The sequence below is a fragment of the Coffea arabica genome, chromosome 2c (genome assembly GCF_036785885.1).
Source record: "Coffea arabica cultivar ET-39 chromosome 2c, Coffea Arabica ET-39 HiFi, whole genome shotgun sequence".
Lineage (NCBI taxonomy): Eukaryota > Viridiplantae > Streptophyta > Magnoliopsida > Gentianales > Rubiaceae > Coffea > Coffea arabica.
This window is the reverse complement of record NC_092312.1, coordinates 8,292,317-8,312,928: the sequence shown is the minus strand read 5'-3', so window position 1 is coordinate 8,312,928 and position 20,612 is coordinate 8,292,317. Positions and strand designations below refer to the sequence as shown.

The following is a 20,612-nucleotide window of genomic DNA, read 5'->3' as shown; positions in this document are numbered from 1 at the left end:
CCTTGTCCATAAATAATTGGAAAGAGCACTAGCCTTGCACGTCAAAGTTTGGACTTGGACGATGGAAATCGTCAAAAGACCCCTCTTTTAGGAGTTATTTTATATACGGCCCCTAAAGATTTGGCCCCTAATGCTTTTTTTTATTTGACACCAACGTCCCCCTCGAATGGGCTTCCTCTTGTCCATCTACCAATATACATACGCATTCGATTTGTTTTCTGTAAGATTATGAAGTTTAAATACTCATAAATATGGATTTTATGATGGAATTTCAGGACTCTTGCAAATTCTTTTTGGTTTGTTCATGTAAGTACATATTTCAGAGGAGGAAAGTGAAATTTTCATAATTTTATGTACAGATTACACAGGGGAATAGTGGCGGGCGTGCGCGCGCTCGGCAGACAAGAAGCACGTGCAGGCCGTTGGTGTTCGCGTGCCCTGTAATGGCTTCCATGCACTAAGTGAAACTTCATCTTTCTCTTGGCCATAGCAACAAGGGATTTAAAGGACGTCATCTTCATCTTCATATGATAGGTAGCTACAGAACGAAAGTTTCTCAAAATTTTTCCTCTGGCGTAACAAATGCAAACCTAATATGTTTTCACGATTTGAATAAACTGGTCGTTTGAAACCGACGGTTGGTTTTTCAGCTTGATTGACAAAATGACATCTTAGGTAGCGTGTAGTACCCGAATATTGGTAGAAAAGTTTATCATGCCTTTTCATTCTCATTTTGGATAGATTGAACTAGGAAAATAATCGAATCGAATAACTTGTGAACAGCTTGTGAGTAGTTCAATCAAAAAGTTAACTCGTACTTGGTCAAAATCGAGTGCCAGTAGAGCGCAAGTAATTTGATAATTATTCAATTCGAATTCGAGTATTGGTTTTTCAAATTCGATGGCTCGTCGAACCTTACCGAGTACAAGGTAATTAATTAAAAATTATATATTTAGTTATTACAATTTTACTCTTTTAGGCTTGTGAATTATATAAATTACCAGAATTACTTTTTTTAGTCGAGTCAAGTACTCGATCTCGATCATAATTGCAAGAAAATCGAGCATAATCGAGTCGATCCTGAGTTTTCGAATTGTTCTTCGAATTTGAGTTCAAACTCCATTTCTACTACTCGCTTGAGTTCGAACAGTACCTCTCTACTATCGAGTGCGAGTATCGCTCAATCACATCCTTAGATTGAACAGCCTATTTCATGAATATTGAATATTGCCAATAAGGCTTCCAATTTTTTTTTCTTGGTAATATCCAAGTTTGGATAGATGTAATTTCGATTATCACCATAAGACAAGACAAGTCTCGAGACTATAAATTCTTTATACGAATTCTTACAGATTATCCATTGACAGGTCCTCCTCACGTCGGCAATAAAATTCGAGTAAGTTGTAGTCTGAGAAAGTTAGAATGCAAGTATTCCTTTTTCTTTTCCTCGGCTAGTTAAAGTTTTCTTATTATGGCATAAAGTTCAGTAACAGCCTTACCAATTACAAAAACCACACGTTTTCAGCAATCTTGAAACACTTGTGACCATCTTTCTACATATTCTAATCTGGATGCAGAATTGCCGTCTAAAATATGGCAGCAATATACAGCAATTTTCCAACGAAAACCCAATTTTTCTGTTCGGGAAAGTATATAACTAAGAACAAAATTTAACTATGTATCTGCCAGGAGAAGAAACAATGCATTTCTGGGAAATGGCTAATACATGGCAATAGCCTAATCATCATATTTACCATACAGGATAAAAGAAATGCCACAGCTTCAGAAAACATGCTGACCAATCTAAATATGGTTACTGGCACCATCCATTTTTTACGAGAGTGGTGTTTCCACAGTTTCAGAGGCCATCCTGATCCAACCTGGTAGGTTTATTGGCACCACACACTATGACAAGAAAGGCGCTTCAGCATTTTCTGCATCAACCTCGGAGGGTTGATTTGAAGTATTTGACTTTAGCATCGAAGCAAAACAAAGTGAAATAGCCTAACAAAATGAAGCACCAGATTAACATGGTTGTTCGATATATCGAATTTCACAAGGTGGGTGAGAAAGCAAGAATGTGTAGAGGCATTACCACAGCAAATGATGCACATACGAAGCTGAAACCCTTGCAGTCAAATGGTGCATTTTTTGACAGAAATAAATCTGGCGCATGGAATCATTTGTTAAGCAAGATCAAGAAAAGAATCCTCTGCAATGATAAAGAAACTGCCAAGTTGCCAACTCACTGGTCAGTGGTGTCATCGCTAGTGGCGACAACAAAATTGCAATAGACTGCACGGCTAAAATAAATCCTTGTGCCTTTCCCTGTGATTAGAGCATGAAGCCAGTCTCCAGGTTTTTAATTAATCGAAGTTCTGGTTAAGAGAAATAATAACAACAGATATATGTATAAAGAACTTAGTTCACAAACCTGATCAGTTGAACTTGCCGCTTTTGATATGAGAGCAAAACTCTGTTATAGGCAAAAACTGATCAAACTGGAGGACAGACACAATCGTGAAGTTTTTGAAAGCATAATAGCATGCATTGCATTTTATTAGTCCAGAAACTTACAGAAGGCTTCACAAGGACGTTAACAACTCCTAAAGAAGCAGTGAAGTACGGTACCTGTATTTGGAACGGCTGGTGATGAACGTTTCAAGGACATTCTACTTTCAAATATCAGCTATACACTGCTGCCGCAATGTGATGTAAGTTGTAAACAAACAACAACACATGCTTTAACATATGGAATTATGGATCTTTCACGTATGGAGTGCTGATTTAGCACCAATAGAGAGTAAACATGGAAGAAGAATGCTTACTCTCTCACTCTTATCTCTTCTCAGAAGAGACTGTTTCCAATCTAATTTGAATGTAAAGAATTAGTTTCATACCCATGGAGCCCATGCTAAGCCATAAAGCAACGCCTGTAAAACAGAAAGTACCTCTCTGAGAAAAAAGATCCATGGTGCGAGTACTATAACAGGACTAGGTGTGAATATTTTAACTAGCCAACTTACATATACTGCAGACGAAATGCAAGCTGCACAGAGGACAACGTGCTCACCAACCAAAGGAGTTATGATGGGAAGCACCAACAACTGAAGCAAAAACAAAGCCAATGGTAAGGTAAAGAAATTGTGGAGGATTCAACCCCCTTTAAAAGCAAACGTTGTGTGCTTAGTTATGCAAATCATTTGCACAACAACCAAAGATGAAGTTTATATGGCCACTACTGAAGTGACTGAACCAGTGGATATCGAGTTATTTTGTGCAGATCTTTCTGAAGGGATTTGAAAGATTCACTTAGATGTTACTCAAGTCAAGATGCTTCTTGTGCTTCTTGATACATTTGATCGTCTCTCTTGGTAGTGTGCCTTGGCAATTTAATCATCGGCAGAATTTGAAAGAAGAAAAATGAACCCTTAAAGATCCCTTATGAACGTATTCCATCAGTGCAAAAGCTATATGTGGCTAGTTATAGGGAGCAGCAGTATTATTGTTTTGTGCCCATCTTTCTACTAAGCTGCAGAGATTACTTTCCATATTGACCAGGGCACAAAGTAAGAACCGCCTTTAGGGATTTATGCCAAAGAATGGAAGAAACAGGTATCACACAGTACCTGGGAAATGATCGAACCCACTCCAACCACCATCAGAATTTCTGAAAATTGATTTTTGTCAAAACCAAAAGCCGCCTTCAGATAATACTGCAAAAGTAGCAGAAAGTAATTTGGGAGTAAAAATACACTTGAAAGCCTCAAATTGAGTAACTGGACAAGCAACTGAATCTCAACTAACATCCTCTGTTAAATTCCAGAAAACATACCAGTAGGGTGCTGTTGACGCCAGACATCCCCAATTCGTAGCAGAACAAAGCAAGTGAAATGCACTTCAGTGTTGGGCTAAGGATAAAATAAGAACTTATTTCAGAAAGTATAGAAAATAATATGCTGATGGAAGCCATCTGGAAATTATAACTTTCAAGCAAAGCCACAATTATAGGTGCTAAAGAAATCTAGGAGACATAAGATTATGAATTTAACACTTAGAAAACACAGCCAAAAATTGAATGTGTTGTATTACCTGCTAGTGACAACATTAGCTGCATATCTCATTGAGTTGTATTGCTCTTGAATAATCTTATACGCCGCCTTAAAAAATGGCAAACGCTGGTCTGCTTTTGGAGCTGGTGTTACAGTCTCAGACAGATAGATTGCCATATAAACAGGAGAAAAGATCAACAGGACTACAGAAACCTGAAATGGGAAGATTGATTTACAAATACCACTTTGAAAAATTAGGCAAACAATACTTGTTTCTTTTTGCGGTAATGACATGCCAGAAAAATATAAGCCCCGGGAAGAAAACGAGCAAGAGCATTTCCCAGGACATGGGAGGTAGAAAAGAGGCCCATCATCCAGCTAAAACTTGCAGCCTTCGTGTTGTCGTCAACTACATCTGCCTGCAAGCAAACAGAAAATGCCACTTACAGGTCTTCACAGCCCCTAAAAAAGTTGTACTCAAAAAGGTGTTGAAGAAAGATCTTACAATGTAAGCAGCAGTAATGCAGTAGATACTTCCTTGAGTAAAGATCAAATTAATTGTGCGAAGAACATAATAAGCATACACAAAGCCCTTTGACTTATTGATGACGATCAAAGCTGCCAATACGAAACATAATAACCTTTACGTACGAAAGAGGTAGTGAATTCCAAGTGCTTGTGTAAAAAATTGTGAATGTGCAAAAGTGTAGGACATGAAATTACCATACACAGACTTTACAGTACTTACTGAAAGGAAAAATGCTAGTAGATACTGTAAAAAGAAGAAATGGCTTTCGACCATGATCATCTGAAAGTTGACCTAAAACTGGAAGAACCGCCATTTTGAAGATTCCAACAGTCTATATGTGAAAAGACATAATTAGTTTAACAAGCAAATCTATCCCATTCAAGTAAAGAAAGGAGAAGGTGATCAAAAGAAAAACAGAAGCTAAATAAAGTGTATCAAAATTGTGCAAGTGATGAACTTTTTTTTCGCATGCCATCAAAGCCATTGTAAATTTCTAATATTGCTGCTGACCATGTCAATTTTACTTTCATCCTTCATTTTCATCATAGAAAGAAAATAACCATTTGGTTTCATACTAGCCAGCCTTTGCTGATATTCCTGCATGTTTATCTCTTACTCGCCGATTGTGCTAAACTAGACTTGGGAAATCCAGTGTTTGAGAATTTAATTTTTCTCTTTTATTGAACTCTAAATCTACTCCTATCCTATCTGTCGATGGAAAGTCAAAAATTTCCGAAGTCCAAATTTCACTTATGGAAAATGTGAAAGAAAACTATTTTCCTACTGAAAAAGCTATGCCCGCAAAATCCTAAAATAAATGAGAACTGAATCATTCAGGAGTTGCACTAATCTTGCATGTTCCCACCAAATTTCAAACGACGCAAATATGCCCTTCATTGAAATTGTCATCTATATAGGCTCGTTCACCCAGTGTCATTAAGTTTATCCTGCTCTGACTGTAAGATGTACCGATGTGTGAAAATCTAAAATGGTAAACTTCACAGAATGCTACGACCAATTTTGGCAAGACTTAAACAGAGATCCCATTTGAAATGCCAGATAAATATTTAACTCTCATTATTTTGGAACAATGGAAATTTGGAGGTTTGTTGGGATGGAGGGACCAAATGCAACTCTTCTTGAAATCACAACCTTTGAATCTACCAAGTAGCTGCAAAAACTCATTGTTTTGAATTACTCGTGCTATACAATTCCAACAAAAAAGGAATCCTAAAGAAACAACCCACAAAAGGTCAAATTTTACTACCATCGAAGGAATTTGTCAAATGTGGCTCTGTCCTCGGTGGGTCCATGTGTGAGTTTATTAGTATTAAAACTTCTCCGATAATCTGTACCCTCTCTCTTGAAACCAATAACTTTAGGGATAATTGCAGAAACCTCCCCTGAGGTTTTTAACACTTGCACTCACCGCCCTTATAATTTCTAAAATTGTACGAACCTCCCCTAAGAGGAAATTGGACCTATTACTAACAATAAATTATATAATTTTACTTTTATACCCTAACTAATTGCGGAAACTTAATGAAATAATCTTAGAAAAGAAAATTTATTTTTTGTCAACAAATTGAGTGACTAATTAAATTAGATTACCTGTGAGTTTTAGTATCATTAGCCATTGTAAGCAAAACTAAGGAATGATGCCAACTGAGGGGAGAAAACAGCGTACATGTTTCTATATTATGTTTTTCGAACCAGTCAATTTAAGTGTAATTTTACAAAATTGCAGGGAGGAAAGTCAGTAAGCCATTATGGAGTTTCTACTAAAGTAAGTATAAAGAGAACTTGCATAAATATATCTGTTCAAGTCATTTCTATTTCAAATCTCCTCTAGTTCAGCCCACAACTATTTCTCAAGTTGCTACATCTCTTTCCATTAATACAGTTATAACCTTGTAATATGAAAATATCAACAGCAGTAGCAATTTTAGTACGTAATTCTAATGCACTTACTGCAGTTTTCATTTTCTAAAGACAACTTTATCTTATTAGTATGTATTTCTAATTACTTGTAGCTAGACTTATCTCATGCTCAGTAACTTTTAATGATGTATAAGTATGCTGTTAATTAGCTGATTGTTCAGCGATATTTTTTTTTAGGTATATGATTAGTGTTGACAACATAAGCAGTTGCGTTACTCCTATAAATAGCTATTTATATTACTAATAGAGAGTTTTAAAAGTAACGTGTATTCTTTATAAACTTTGTTGCAATAACTTGGATCTATAGTCATTTAACTAGCCGTTAGTATCCACCGTTGTTTCGTTGGTAAAATTCATTCAATTGCACTTACACTCCTTGAATTTTGCTAATTCTTAATAGCTTTTCATATTTTGTCATTCTTTTGTTAATACAACTTAGCAAGTAGCATGAAGGGCAAATTTGGTACAAATCCTCATCTCAAAATTTTTAATGGTAACCTTTCTGGCATGGACCGAATCTGTAACACAAACCTTAAATTCAAGGGCGGTCAGTGCTATTTTCTAATCCATAAGAGAGGTGAGTGCTAGTATTAAAAACTTCAGGGGAGGTTTCTGCAATTATCCCATAACTTTATCAGGCAACATTATCAAGAGGGCAATGGCGTAACGATACAAAAGAAAATTGAGAGTACACTAACAAGGTTCTTTAAGGTGAGAAATGGAAAAAAAATAAGCATATGTCAGGCATAGCATAGGATAGTCCAACGAAGACGTTGTTATGCACTTATGCTACCTTTGAAATACCATTATGTCAAACAGATAGGTAACCATTATCAACATAGTTCAAATTTCTAGATGAAAGTCTACAAAGAATTACTGAACAATTCAAGGTCAAGAATCTGAGGTTATTAAACCATCTAAGTTAACTGTTGGTAGCGACAGTTTCAACTTCAGAAAAACTGGTAAATTTCAAACCATTATCCCATTAAAGAAAGACTTCTCCAAAACAGAGAGAATCCCACTTCAATACCTATGAACACCTCCACTGATGGATGAAGAATATATGTATATGAAACAGATACACACGAAAAAATCACACGGAAATAAAAAGGGGAGTGGGGAAATCATCATTCTTTCGTTCATCCATTCATGCAGCATAAAATTCTCTTACGGTTTGCTGAAGACCATTGAGATAGATGGCTTGAGGGCAGGTGGATTGGGCTGGACAAAGAGCATTAGTAGTTACATCTACAAGAACTGAATGAGTCATCTCTTCAGCTGTCCAATGAAGACAGAGTGGGAGCAGTAGGTGCGCCAGTAGTCTCACTTCTCTGTTGTTTTTCCACCATCCCACCATTTCTTTTTCGGTTTTTCCTCTGACACAGAAAAAAAAAGACCCTTAAAACAGATAACCAGAGGGATGAAGGTTCTATGTGCTAGTGCTGGGGCTGCCGGCAGTTGAATATAAGGATACTGACGTAAAAGAAGCAATGGCTTTGGCTGAACTTCCCTACTAATATATTCCCTACTAATATACTAATTCATAGTAGTAGGAGTTTCCCAGGTTGTGCCTTTGGTTTTGAATCAGTCAACAGAATCCTTCCCATGGAAGGAAAACAGGCATGCAACATTGGGTGATGCGCACCCTTGATGGTCGTGTCACGTGTGTGCCATCAAGTGGCTTTCGTGGGCAATTGAAGTCTTAATTAATCCTGCCCAACTTTAAATCAGAGGCTTGGATAATAATCCTAGTTTTATATTAAGGTCTTAATTTCTTTGACATGATTCAGAGATAAATCGGCATACATATGTGGACCACTTACAAACAGAAACTCTGCAATTTCAGTTCTTGATTATACGAACTCTGTGGTAGTCACAAAAGATACAGACCCGTTTACCTTTCAGCAATTTAATGCTGACTTTGTTTTGTAGTACATGAGAACAATGGTAACTGAATTTGGTAAGAGATGATTATTATTAAAAAGAACATGTTTTTCCATAATCTATCTTTTTTATGTTGCAAAACAATTGTGTACGAAATGGCAGGAAGTGCAAAGTGAAAAAAAAAAGAGGATCAAGAAAGCCCCCTTTCCACTTCAGGAATCTAGTGTGAATTATGACCAGGAAATCACTTGAAAAACAGTCAATGAACGGAGTACAAATCAGGCATCACGCTCAGAAAGGAATGCAAATGAAGCATAACAGAACTATAGATTGAAACACACACACACACACATTATTCAGAAATAGGCCAATGGCCATATTACATGAGAATGAGACCAAATCATAGATACAACTCTAGGTTGGCAAAAGACCACAGCATCGAAGGGCTTGCCGACCAGTTTAAATGGGGTTACTAGCACCAGACAATATGACGAGAGTGATGCTTCTACAGCTTCAGAGGATGCCGACTCCTCCTTGGCACCATATATACGCTATGACAAAAGTGGTGCTTTATTGTGTTCTGCATCAACCTCCAAGGGTTTCTTCGAAGTATTTGGCTTCAACATAAAAGCGAAACAAAGTGCAATAGCCTGTGAAAAGGAAGCAAGCACCGGAGTTAGGACCCGAAGCGCTAACACTCATATTTGGAGATTTAAAATTCATAAGGAGAGACGACAGATGAAAGCAAGGAGGTGGAGAGGCATACCACAGATAAAGATGCACACACAAAGCTGAAGCCTTTGCAGTTGAATGGTGCATCTCTTGACAGGAACAAGTCTAGAGCATCAAAAAATTTCTTAAACAACTAAGTCAAAATCCTCTAAAATCTGAAAAAGATTGCAAAAGTAGCTTACTTACTGGTTAGTGGTGTCATTGCTAGTGGCGACAACAAACTCGAAAATGACTGGACGCCTAAAATAATTCCTTGTGCCTTTCCCTGTGATTAAGACACGAAGTCAATAATTCAATTAGATAGCTACCGATTCCAATAACTTGAAAGCTTTCCTTCATGTTTCAAATAAGATAGCCACCTGATCAGTTGAACTTGCTGCTTTGGATATGAGAGCAAAGCTCTGCAATCGACCAAACATGTTAAAATGGAGCACATATGAAATGACGAATTTTGAAGAGCACAATTGCACACGTTTGCATATTACCGGAAAAGTCACTTACAGAAGGTCTCACGAGGACGTTAACAACTCCGAAAGCAGCAATAAAGTAGGTTACCTGTATTACAAATGGATGGCTGGTAAAGAACTTTTCATTGACATTGTAGTTTCAAGTTTTGGCTGTAATGTTTGTAGTGCTAATTCGGTACCAATGCAGAGTAAACATGAAACAGTCGTGCTTCTTTACTCTCCTCTCTCTCCGTTAATGGTACATTTTTTTACCAATTTATTTTGTATGGAAGAGTTGCTCTTACCCATGGTGCCCAGGCTAAGCCAAAAAGCAAGGCCTGTAAATAGAGAGCATCTCTATGAGATCAAACTCCATGTTATAAGCACTACAACATAAAAAAGCTTGGCAAACCAGGTGTTGCATTAACTAGGCAGCTTACATATACTGCATTCGAGAGTAACGCTGCACAAAGGATAAGTTTCTCTCCAACCAAAGGGGTGATGATCGGAAGCACCAGCAACTACAGAAGAAGTACAATTTTAGCAAATAGTGAGTAAAGAAGTTGTGGAGGACTCAAGGCACTTGAAAGGCAAAAATCATGAGGGTAGTTAAGCAAACTATTCAAGCCTCAATCAGTAATGCACTTTACGTGGCTACAACAGAATCTGAGTAATGTTGAATAAAACACAATGTACCGTGTACGTATATCTTGTATGCAGATCTGTCTATGATGGAATGACCAAGAATAGGAGGGAGAAAGAGAGGGTTCACCTAAATGTCCCACACAGTAATATCTTTTTCTGCTTCTTAGACCTGTTTGGTTATCTTAAGTATCTACTGTACATGCACTTTTTGTTAGCTGCATGGACAATTTAATCATCCGTAAGATTCGAAAGAAGAAAAATAAACTCTAGAAGATCCCTTTTAAACGTGTTGAATTAGTGAAAAGCTAATGTGCCTATGGATCTTGCTATTTTCAGCTTGTCATTCTACTAAGCTACACAGATCCATTTCTAGGTTGACCAGGTCACCAAGTAAAAACTGCTTCAGGAGTTAATGTCATAGAATGAAAGCAACGGGTTGTAAATTACCTGAGAAATGACTGCACCTATATCAACCACCATCAAAATTTCTGAAAATTGATTTTTGTCGAAACCAAAAGCCGCCTTCAGATAATACTGCAAAAGTAGCAGAAACTAAATACACTGATAGGAAAGCCAAAAGGAGCTAGGCAAACCTAAACACAGCGCAGCAGGAACATTTTAGATGGAAAATGACTCTCAAGTAGTTTTGACTTTTGAGATAAATGTCACGAAAAAAGGGGAAAATTTCTTGGTTGGAAGAATAACTGTAGAGTCATTATGTGTAGCTTGATGACAAAAAGGAACCCACACAAAAGAGAGAAGTTCAACCCACAGAAGTGAAAAAACAAAAATTTGCAAATAAATAGCAAAAACCTGTACTGAACTTCTAAGGATCATCAATAAGTCTAATTCCTCTATCAAGGGAATAATGAAGTTGGGGTTGTGAAATCAAGGATTAATTGACCAATTTAACAAATGAAGGATACACTTAAATATGATTGCAAAATTAAGCAATTGATTGCTATGTTTGAGCAACCAACTTAAACTTTACCACATTGATGTATCTATGCGAGTATACAATCACTTAAAAAGATGCCTGTCATTGAAACCGAACTTCTGCAATGAATTTTCCTTTTCATTTATCAAAGCTTTTCATAATTTCTTTGTTGAACTTTTCTGCCAGGAAAGAAAAGATGACCAAGGAGATCTCCCTAAGCTAATGATAATCCATGTTGATGGGAAATAAATATACAAGAACAATTAATACTGCCTTCTCATGTTTCCTTTGTGTTTTGCCTTTTTCGTGTTCATCAATATGCTCCAAACATGAGTACGAAATAGATGCTTGAGGACTTCAATCTAAGCACAAACATTCCGCAATATATGGTATTTCCTAGTTCAAGGGGCTCTTAGCCAGAGGTTTTTCCAAAAGTAAAATGCAAAACCAAGCCTAGAATAGGACAGAAGATGGAATCAAAAAGAATCTCAACCAACTAGCAGGAAACTGAGGTAAACTCAATGAATTTTGTTCAAATTTCCCATGATGCATCCATAAGATTATGATTGGCAAAGATACGCGATTCCGTAGCAAAGCCATCAAATTTTTTTGCTTCATTATCAAAATTTCGTCCTGCTAACTGAATATTAAACCTACTGTTTGATATTTTGCTGCAAAAAAGTTTCAAATGAATAGTATTGGACACCAACTGAATCACCTATATCTAATAGAACTTCAAGCAGCTGAGTTCATCTTTTATATTATAGATAACATACCAGTAGAGTGCTAGTGGCGCCAGACATCCCCAATTCATAGAAGAATAAAGCAAGTGAAACGGACTTCAGTGTAGGGCTGAGGAGAAAATGAAAATTGTTCAGAAAGCGTAAACTGTAGTATGCAGCTGTCAGTCACCTATAAATCATGGAGAGGAAGAATACTACAATCTAAGGCACAAGATAAACCAAAGCATGTATTGGACATTTGAGGCGTTAAACTACAGAAGAAAATGTTAATCTACCTGCTAATAACCACACTCGCAGCATATCTGATATTGTCATATTGTTCTTGAATAAGCTTAAACGCCTTCTTGAAGTATGGCAGACACTGGTCAACCTTTGGAGCTGGAGTTACAGTCTCAGCCAGAAAGAGTGTCATATATACAGGACAAAAGATCAGGAGGGCTATTGCAACCTGAAATGGAAAAATTGACTTGCGAAACAGTAGCTTCAAAAATTAGGCAAGCATTAATTGTCGCATAGCTCTCAGATAATTGCAGTAACATGCCTCAAAAAAACAAGTCCCAGGAAGAAAACGAGCAAGAACATTTCCCAGGACACGGGATGCAGAAATTAGGCCCATCATCCAGCTAAAACCTGTAGCCTTCTTGTTGTCATCAACAACATCCGCCTGTCAGAAAACAGAAAATGCCCTTTTTACTTTTATTATAATTGCAAGAAGGATCTGTGCCCAAAAGGTGTTGAATGAAGTTGTTACCAGGTAAGCAGCAGCAATGCAGTAAATACTTCCTTGACTGAAGATCAGAGAAACAAACCGCAAAACGTAGAACGCATACACAAACCCCTTTGATTTATTGATTGCGAGCACAGCTGAAGAAATACAAGACACATTTATGTAGGAATCAAGATAAAAAATAACATTGGAGTAAAGCCTTATCATTTCCACGAATTCAGGAAACTTTTGAGGGAATACAAAATGTTGATGTCAAAGTTGTTAACTTCACCTAAAAAAAGAAAGAAATGTTTATGAAGTGCGTACCGAAAGGAAGAATATCAGCAGAAAATGTTGCAAGGAGGAGTGGCTTTCGACCATAATCATCTGAAAGTTGACCTAGAACTGGAAGAACCACCATCTTGAAGATTCCAACAGTCTACTTGTGACAACACGTAGTATATAAGAGGAAACTTATCCCACTCAAGAACAAAAAGAAGAAGGGGAAGAAAGGAAAACCAAACAGTAAACACAGTATACCAAATCTGTGCAAAGTGCCCACATTCACATAGTCATCATTCTATCAGTTCTGTTTGACTAGGCCAAGATTACTTCCGGCATCTGTTTTCAGTATCCATCCTAGCTAACTCTTCTGGTTCATACCAGCCAATGTTTGCCAATATTCATACATGTCGCCAGTTATTTACCAATTAAGCTAAGTTATTATCCCCGGTTGGGGTTGGTTAGTCTTCGAAAATCAACTATCAAGAATTCAATTCCTCATTTCATCTAAACCTAATTGTAGACCTGAAATTTATTACGTAGTGGAATTCCTCTATACTAATGGAGATCATATTGTTCAAACTTTACTCAAAGAAACGGTGAAAGAGGATGAATTTTCCTATGGGGAAAGTTATGCTAGAAATTGCAAAAATCCTACATGATTTTAATCGTACCTTCAGATTCCACCAAAATTTCCCGTGACATTAACATACCCTTCATTGAAAATTACCCGAAAAAAAAAACCTCCATTTAAAGGGTCATTTATTTCGCCTCATTATGAATTTCTATTAGTATGAACTTCAATAAAAATAAATTTTTAATTTAATTAAAGCAAAATTACATAAGGAAGCTTTGACCAATTTTGGCATGATTGAAACACGTAAGAACCAGAATTTCATAGAAAAATTTTATTGTTTAGCTTTGCGAAGTTATTAGAGGATGGAAAGGACAACATCATGCAATGCCTCTGGACTGTTGTCAAAATCAGAACTTCCATAAACCGCCCAACTAGCTGCAAAAGCTCGTGGGTTATTACTCTTTTGCAGGCCTTAACTTCCAACAGACAAGAATACTGCAGAATTAACCCCAAAAAGACCCACCTTAGTAGCAACTGATCACGATTAATTAGTCCGTAGCCTCTCATTGGTGGAGTCCATCTAAAGAGTTTGGTATGAATGAAGTTCAAAAATATCAAGAATGTCAGGTCATTAAAGCAGTAAATGGAGTTGATTAAAGTGCCAATTGGTCAGTTTGAAAGCATAATGCAGCCCACCAAAAAACGAGAATTTACTTTATCCATCTTCTTGAATTAAAAAACACACAAATCCCACCTTACACAACCAGTAAAAACATGCATTGGCAGAGAAGGGGTTGGGAGATTATCCATGCAGCTTGAGAATCTCTTACGGTTTGTTGAAGACCATTGAGGTCGATGGCCTCCGGGCATGTGGACTGGCCTGGACAAAGTACATTAGTGGTGACGTCCACAAGAACCGATTTTGTCATCTCTTCGGCTACAAAGTGAACACTCAGTGGCAGCAGTAGGTGCACCAGTAGTCGCACCTCTCTCTTGTTTTTCCACCACCACATTCCAACCATTTCTTTCAACTCTCCTCAACACCCTCGTCTTGCTCTTATGACTCTCACGCACACACACGCACACACACACAAGCAAGAACATTAATACGCTCCGCCGGCCAACTGCGGATGATGGTTTGTTGCTGTCAACTCAGAATAAGCCAATTGGAGCATCAAGTTAATTTGCCACTTTTCGTCTGCAGGTGAAAAACATGTTCGCGTTTGCTATTTAATTTTTATGGACATGGAATGGTGGTCAAGGTTAAATATTTCCATGAACTTCTAAAGTAATTTTCTTTTAAGCATGTACAATTAAAACATGTCATTATGAACATTAGATAGATATTCTTCATTACATTACTGTAAGTTTCCTGAGTTGTTGGTCTAAAAAAAAATCTCAATTACAATCATGCATTTGGTATTTGGAAGTCCTTTTTTTAAAGGACTTGACTACATGAATGAAAGGATGAAAATGCAACCAACGAAACTCTTTTTGTTTGGCTAGGAAAAATATTATGTGTGTTTGGATATATCATTATATGAAATAATTATTTGAATTACATAATAAATATATTTTTAATCTTTTTCTCTCATATATATATATATATCACATTATAAAAAAAATATAACAGTGTCAAAATAAATAATTTTTCTACATAATGAGTATCCAAACACACTTACGTCTTGTTTGATAGTCCAATTCAGCACTTAAACTTAATAGATTCAGATGTTAATATGTTCAAATGTGTTTAATAATCAAAATTAAACATTTGAATTAATTAAGTAGCACTGAATTTTCTAGGTAAAATTTATTTTCAAAAATAAGTGATAAACTATTCACTTATCACTGAATGTGATATACACTCAAATATATTTGATTTAACATTTAACAATTCAATAACTTAATGAATTCAAACTTCAGACTTTAGATTTCAGATTTCAACCTTCGATTTTATCAAACACACTCTTATTGTTTCTCGTGTAATTACTCCTGTCCGTCCAAAGAGACCAAATAATAAAAGTTAAATTATGGCACTATCAACGAAGTTTCTCTATTTGTTCTATGCGGAATAGACAATGAAGTATCTCATCATATACCAAGCATGAGAAGGAATTGGACACGACAATGGCGTCCTTTACTGGACATGAAAAAGGCAGCAAAGCAAAAATTGAGGAAGAATCCTATAATGTCTGGACAAAATTGCGAAATTGCGCGCTACCTCACAGGTGAGGTCAACGGAGCCATCTACTGGTGACTAGAGTCACACCGGCAATAGATCCTTGCAATTTACCCTGTCATGAGATATGAAGCCAGCAATCCCACTCTAGACCTACCATATCTAATACATTTAACCTTTTCCAGGTCTTCAAGTCGACCATCCGTTAACAGGGGAAGAATGGAAACAGGAACAGGAGAAATGCACTTCAGCAATGGGCTGAGGAGCAAACAGAGTTATTCAGAAAAGTGTAAAAGATAATATGCTGATGTATCCATTCACAAACCATAAAGGGAAGGAAAAGCTACATTAAAGCACTGAAAAAATATAGCGAAATGACAATATGAATCGGGCGCTTAAATCATCAAAGACGAAGGAACAAAGCTTGTAGCATTACATGCTAATAACAGGACGTGCAGCACATCTCAATGAGTTATATTGCTCTTGAACCATCTTCAATGCCTTTCTAAAAAATGGCCAGGACAAAGAGCATTAGTAGTGGCATCTGCAAGAACTGAATCAGTCATTTCTTCAGCTATCCAGCGAACACACAGTGGCAGTGGCAGCAGCAGTTGGACCGATAGTCTAGCTTCTCTCTTGTTTCTCCACCACCCCACCATTTTTTTCCTCCTGTAAGCACTCTCCTGAACTCTTCTCTGGACTGATCACCCCGCACTCAAGAACATCAGAAAAGACGCTCTCTCTTCTTTGCTTTATATATTATTTTCACTTTTTCATTCTTTTGCCAGCTTTTAATAAGGCAAGGGGAGGTCATAAATCGTTGCAGCAATTGAAGTTACATTGAAAACTGACGCAGGCATGGGTTTGGTTGAAAGTGAGGCAAATCCCACTATTTAGCACTAAAAGCTTGTTAAGTTGCACATTGTGAAGAGTTGACGACACAAGACATTTTTCTCCTTTGTCTTGGTTTATGCAGTTGCATCCAAAAATTCAAATTTCGATTTTTAAACTCCATTTGCTTAAAATGGTGCACAAAATTTTTCACATTAACCAATTAATTACCATATACGTTATCAGAAATGGTCATAGACATTTTCATACAATTATAGATCACGAGAACAGCCTAACGTTACTTTCCATCCATTCACTTGTTCATTCAGTCATCTTTTTGGCAGAAGCATGTAAAACGCATGCAACCTGCTGAAGTAGATACCAAAAGGAACGGTGTATGCGTTGGGTTTTGAGGTTACACGTATTGTTGGCAAGAACCCCCAAGGCATAATTAATAAATTGACACGACTTTTTTTGGGTTTAGGATTTTGAGCAGAGGTCTTTGAAAACAGCATAAACGTAGTTCGTGAAATTTAATGGATGAAATGAATCATTGACCAAAGAAGTATTATTGATTTACTGGCCTTGCCTTTGTATATGGAAGAATGAATGCACAACCTAGGACGTCTTCATCTGTTTGCCCTACTTCAGATTAGAATACAAACTCCTAGAGGAACAAGAAAAAGTAAAACTTCAAGGACACAATTGAAGCCGAATCCACTACTAGGTTTCCAAAGCTATTGTCTAGACCTTTGATCCATCTCTGGTGCGTTACCTAATCCAGTTTTGCTTTTGCTGCCTGCCCACTCTATGTGTAACCTAACAAAACCTGCACGAGAAGAAGACCATAATCAACCTGACACACGTTTTGCTATTGCTTTTTCGCAAACCCTATTCCTATCCTTCTCGAAATAACCAACATAACAGAAATGCAATATAAAAGGTACACAGTAAGTTGTCTTGGTTCCCATGTTTTCATTACTGGGAACCTTGGACACAGTACTACGGTACCACATTGAATTTAAACAAATCAAAAATGTCACTAAGCAGAATTACGTCCTAGCTGCAGGGAAGGGATTGACGACCATGAGTGGCCACAATCAAGATCAGACAAGTTTAGGCGGTTAATAAAGTCTGGACTTCTAAATACGGTGTCAAGATCAGACAAGCAAGATAAAGCAATGGTGTTATTTCCAAGAAGAAGATATAAAAGTCATGTTGATGGGAAATCAAGAAAATGATTTTAATCCTCACACTATCTAGGCAAAAATTGGCACATACAACTGCTAAATACAAGAAATCTTCTGCACTTATTACCTAATTTCTAGCACTTCAACTACTCATAAGCTGCTCCAGTCAGTGCAGGATCTTCATCTTCAGTATCAAGTTCCTGTTCCACACCTTTGACTTCTGGTACATAGTGCATCAGCATGTTTTCGATGCCAGACTTCAGAGTGACAGATGAGCTAGGGCAACCACTGCATGCACCTTGCATTTTTAGTCTGACTATTCCAGTTTCTGGAACAAATCCTCTGTACTCAATATCACCACCATCGTCTTGTACTGCTGGTCGAATACGGGTCTCCAAAAGTTCTTTGATCATCGCTACAGTTTCTGAATCATCTTCGTGGATAGCTGTGTCCATGGAATCCAAACTATTTGAATCCATGATTAGTGGCTTCCCAGACATAAAAAAGTCCATGATTGCTGCAAATATTTCAGGCTTTAAAAATTCCCAAGAAGCATCCTCCAACTTTGTCACAGTTACAAAGTCAGAACCGAAGAAGACTCGTGTAATCCCTGTATCAGCAACAGACATAATTATGCTGGTGGCTAGCAAACAGCCTACAGATAAATTGGGACAGAAATCCCAACCAAAGTGAACAGAAAATCAAACAGTGATTGGGCCTATAAAATATAGCAAGTTCAAGAGAACAGAAGACAAGTATTGATTGCAACTAGCTACAGAAAGCACAGAACATATACAGAAAACTGAATCTTTGGGGTTAAAAAAAGAGTTTTTTTTGTTATTCTTGCACCAAAACTTTTGTCTTTAAGACATATCACATGAACCAATTGTATTGAGACATATACATAAACTGAAGTCATAAGACATATAAGGCATAAAGCATAATCCGGTTTTTTCCACCCCAACCTTTAGCTAATAGCAACTTGCTCTGCAGATTACTTAGAAATAAAGCATCCATTATTCAGACAAAATCCAAGGGCTACTCAAGGCTATCAAATGTAAGGAATCACCACAGGCCAGGAATAGAACATACAGCCCATTTAGAAATTCCAGGCTTCCATCTTGGGCCTGAGGATCTGAAAAAGACTGGCTTCCATGAAAAGATCATTAATACAAAGTTTATTGTTTATTATTTTGCTACTGTTACATTCAGTTCTTTAGTCTCCATCAGCTTGCTTATTCTGTTGACTTGATCAAATCAGATTGCATTTCGTTGTGCAACAATTACTAGTCAAAGGCTAGTGTCCAAACAAAGACAAAATTTGCTTTACTAAATTGTAACATTTGTCTTATGTTATAATAGCTATACAACCACAGGTTGAGACTCAGGCAGATGTCAATAGTCTTTCATCTATGTAGAAGACAAGTGCAGAGATGACAAGCCATCTGCTAGAGGACAAAACCACATGTGCAGAACATAAGATTATCACAGTCCATGAGTCTGGTAGATGAATAGAAACCATTACCCGGATAGTGTTAAATCAAGCAAATACTAGCAGAATATCAACTACATTCAACTATGATGTACCAAGTGCAGCCAGGTTAAAGGTGAAGAACACAAAACAACAGAAGGAAGAACATCAAAGTGCATGACATATTTATCTCCTAGGTGAAGTGAACTTTAAAAGATTTCAATGGGTTGAATTTCTATGAACAGATAAGGACCCTTGACAAAGTTATGCCATCAAACAGTATCGCAGATCTAATCTTAATGAAAGATCGATTGTTCCTGACCTAATTATGGCTAAAACTACCATTAGTCATGTTTAGACAAGAACCATGAACTACAGATATCAAGCATAGCAGCAGAAGCATTCCAATGCACTTGTACATTGCATTCATGCGATACATCATAAAAGGTATGTATGAAAAGCTCACCATCAATACCAAATAAAGCCTTTGCGAGCGGAGAATTCATGGCTGCACGAGCATTAGGAAAATCAGCACTGCCACCTTCCATGACAGGCTTCCCAGGAAAGAACATCAGTGACAATGGATTAGGGGTTGCTTGAGTTTGAATAAACATGGTCCTCCTCTGTCCTGTCCGAGGCAGTGTTAGATCAAGAAAATAAAGGTGCACTTGTACCAATGAAACATTCAAATGAATTAATTCAGTTCCGCATTTCATTCTCTCACTTGTCTTTCTGATAAAAAATTACTAACTTCGGGATTAAACTAAAGTTTATGAAGAGTTAAAAAAATTCTGTTGTATTTTACAGTAAGCAGTACAACAACAAATTTTGGATTGAAAACTTAGCGCCATGTAACTTCAGTAGAATTTTTCACGGACCAAAAAAAACAAAAGTCTTTTTGTGTAAATACTCTCTCCGTCGACTGTAACCATAAGACCTAAAACCTAGCAAACCCAGATAAGTAAGACTCACAATCAATCCACTCAGCACATAAAATCTCCGAAAACCTCAAATTCCTCCCAACAAATACATAATCAAGAAATATTCAACCCGATATACATGAGCTTGGTTCAAAATTTGGACTGACCTGCGAAATGGGTCGTCGAAGGTAAAAGTGATGATTTCAACGAATTGAAATCCAAGATGGAGTTGGACGTCGCCGCAGCATAACAATAGATGAATCGCTTGGGTAAGCATCGAAGCCCATTGATTCCGGCTACTTTTTGCGATGATAATGATCTCTTCCCATAATTAGCGGCTCGCCACATTAACCTTCCCAAATTCTTCATCGAAGCTCTGCGATAAAATTTCGGCCCGGCAGAAAAAATTTATGTTGCAGATGGAGCTGGAGCTGAAGCTGAGCTGAACCTTTCCTGTGGCAGTTTATAAGCCTTTGACTTCTCTATTTTGTCTTTTTACCAAAACACCCTCCTCCCTTTTCAGTCCTCCCACGCGTCTATTCTTTGC

The 20,612-nt window shown here is 37.2% G+C and overlaps 3 protein-coding genes across 7 annotated transcripts; all 3 read right to left on the bottom strand.

Annotated features, from left to right (window-relative positions):
* Window positions 1-1,518: 1,518 nt before the first annotated feature.
* On the bottom strand, window positions 1,519-8,045 carry LOC113723818 (uncharacterized). Its single transcript, XM_027246787.2, has 14 exons — window positions 7,694-8,045; window positions 4,801-4,912; window positions 4,558-4,670; window positions 4,349-4,471; window positions 4,093-4,265; window positions 3,836-3,911; window positions 3,630-3,716; window positions 3,027-3,107; window positions 2,901-2,933; window positions 2,578-2,631; window positions 2,435-2,476; window positions 2,250-2,328; window positions 2,096-2,166; window positions 1,519-2,004 (listed from the first exon to the last, which is right to left on the bottom strand). The coding sequence occupies exons 1-14, from the start codon at window positions 7,877-7,879 to the stop codon at window positions 1,906-1,908; spliced, it is 1,329 nt and encodes a 442-aa protein (XP_027102588.1). The 5' UTR covers window positions 7,880-8,045; the 3' UTR covers window positions 1,519-1,905.
* A 660-nt stretch (window positions 8,046-8,705) lies between these two features.
* On the bottom strand, window positions 8,706-14,692 carry LOC113725675 (uncharacterized). Of its 3 annotated transcripts, none has more exons than XM_027248972.2 (14): window positions 14,305-14,688; window positions 12,943-13,054; window positions 12,661-12,773; window positions 12,451-12,573; window positions 12,185-12,357; window positions 11,943-12,018; window positions 10,677-10,763; window positions 10,025-10,105; window positions 9,890-9,922; window positions 9,640-9,693; window positions 9,498-9,539; window positions 9,325-9,403; window positions 9,173-9,243; window positions 8,706-9,056 (listed from the first exon to the last, which is right to left on the bottom strand). In XM_027248972.2, exons 1-14 carry the CDS (start codon window positions 14,494-14,496, stop codon window positions 8,958-8,960), a joined length of 1,335 nt encoding a protein of 444 aa, XP_027104773.2. In that variant the 5' UTR covers window positions 14,497-14,688; the 3' UTR covers window positions 8,706-8,957. The 3 variants fall into 3 exon arrangements, 2 of the variants coding, with proteins under 2 accessions (XP_027104773.2, XP_071930203.1); XM_072074102.1 differs by lacking the exon at window positions 14,305-14,688 and adding an exon at window positions 13,156-13,627; XR_011838893.1 differs by lacking the exon at window positions 8,706-9,056 and having other exon boundaries at window positions 9,185-9,243; window positions 9,624-9,693; window positions 14,305-14,692.
* Window positions 14,693-17,037: 2,345 nt separating this feature from the next.
* On the bottom strand, window positions 17,038-20,522 carry LOC113725673 (nifU-like protein 4, mitochondrial). 3 transcript variants are annotated; one of them, XM_027248971.2, is made up of 4 exons: window positions 20,233-20,522; window positions 19,612-19,773; window positions 17,802-18,284; window positions 17,038-17,313 (listed from the first exon to the last, which is right to left on the bottom strand). In XM_027248971.2, the coding sequence occupies exons 1-3, from the start codon at window positions 20,432-20,434 to the stop codon at window positions 17,821-17,823; spliced, it is 828 nt and encodes a 275-aa protein (XP_027104772.1). In that variant the 5' UTR covers window positions 20,435-20,522; the 3' UTR covers window positions 17,038-17,313; window positions 17,802-17,820. The 3 variants fall into 3 exon arrangements, with proteins under 3 accessions (XP_027104772.1, XP_027104771.1, XP_071930202.1); XM_027248970.2 differs by lacking the exon at window positions 17,038-17,313 and having other exon boundaries at window positions 17,652-18,284; window positions 20,233-20,521; XM_072074101.1 differs by lacking the exon at window positions 17,038-17,313 and having other exon boundaries at window positions 17,652-18,284; window positions 19,612-19,768; window positions 20,233-20,374.
* Window positions 20,523-20,612: the final 90 nt, after the last annotated feature.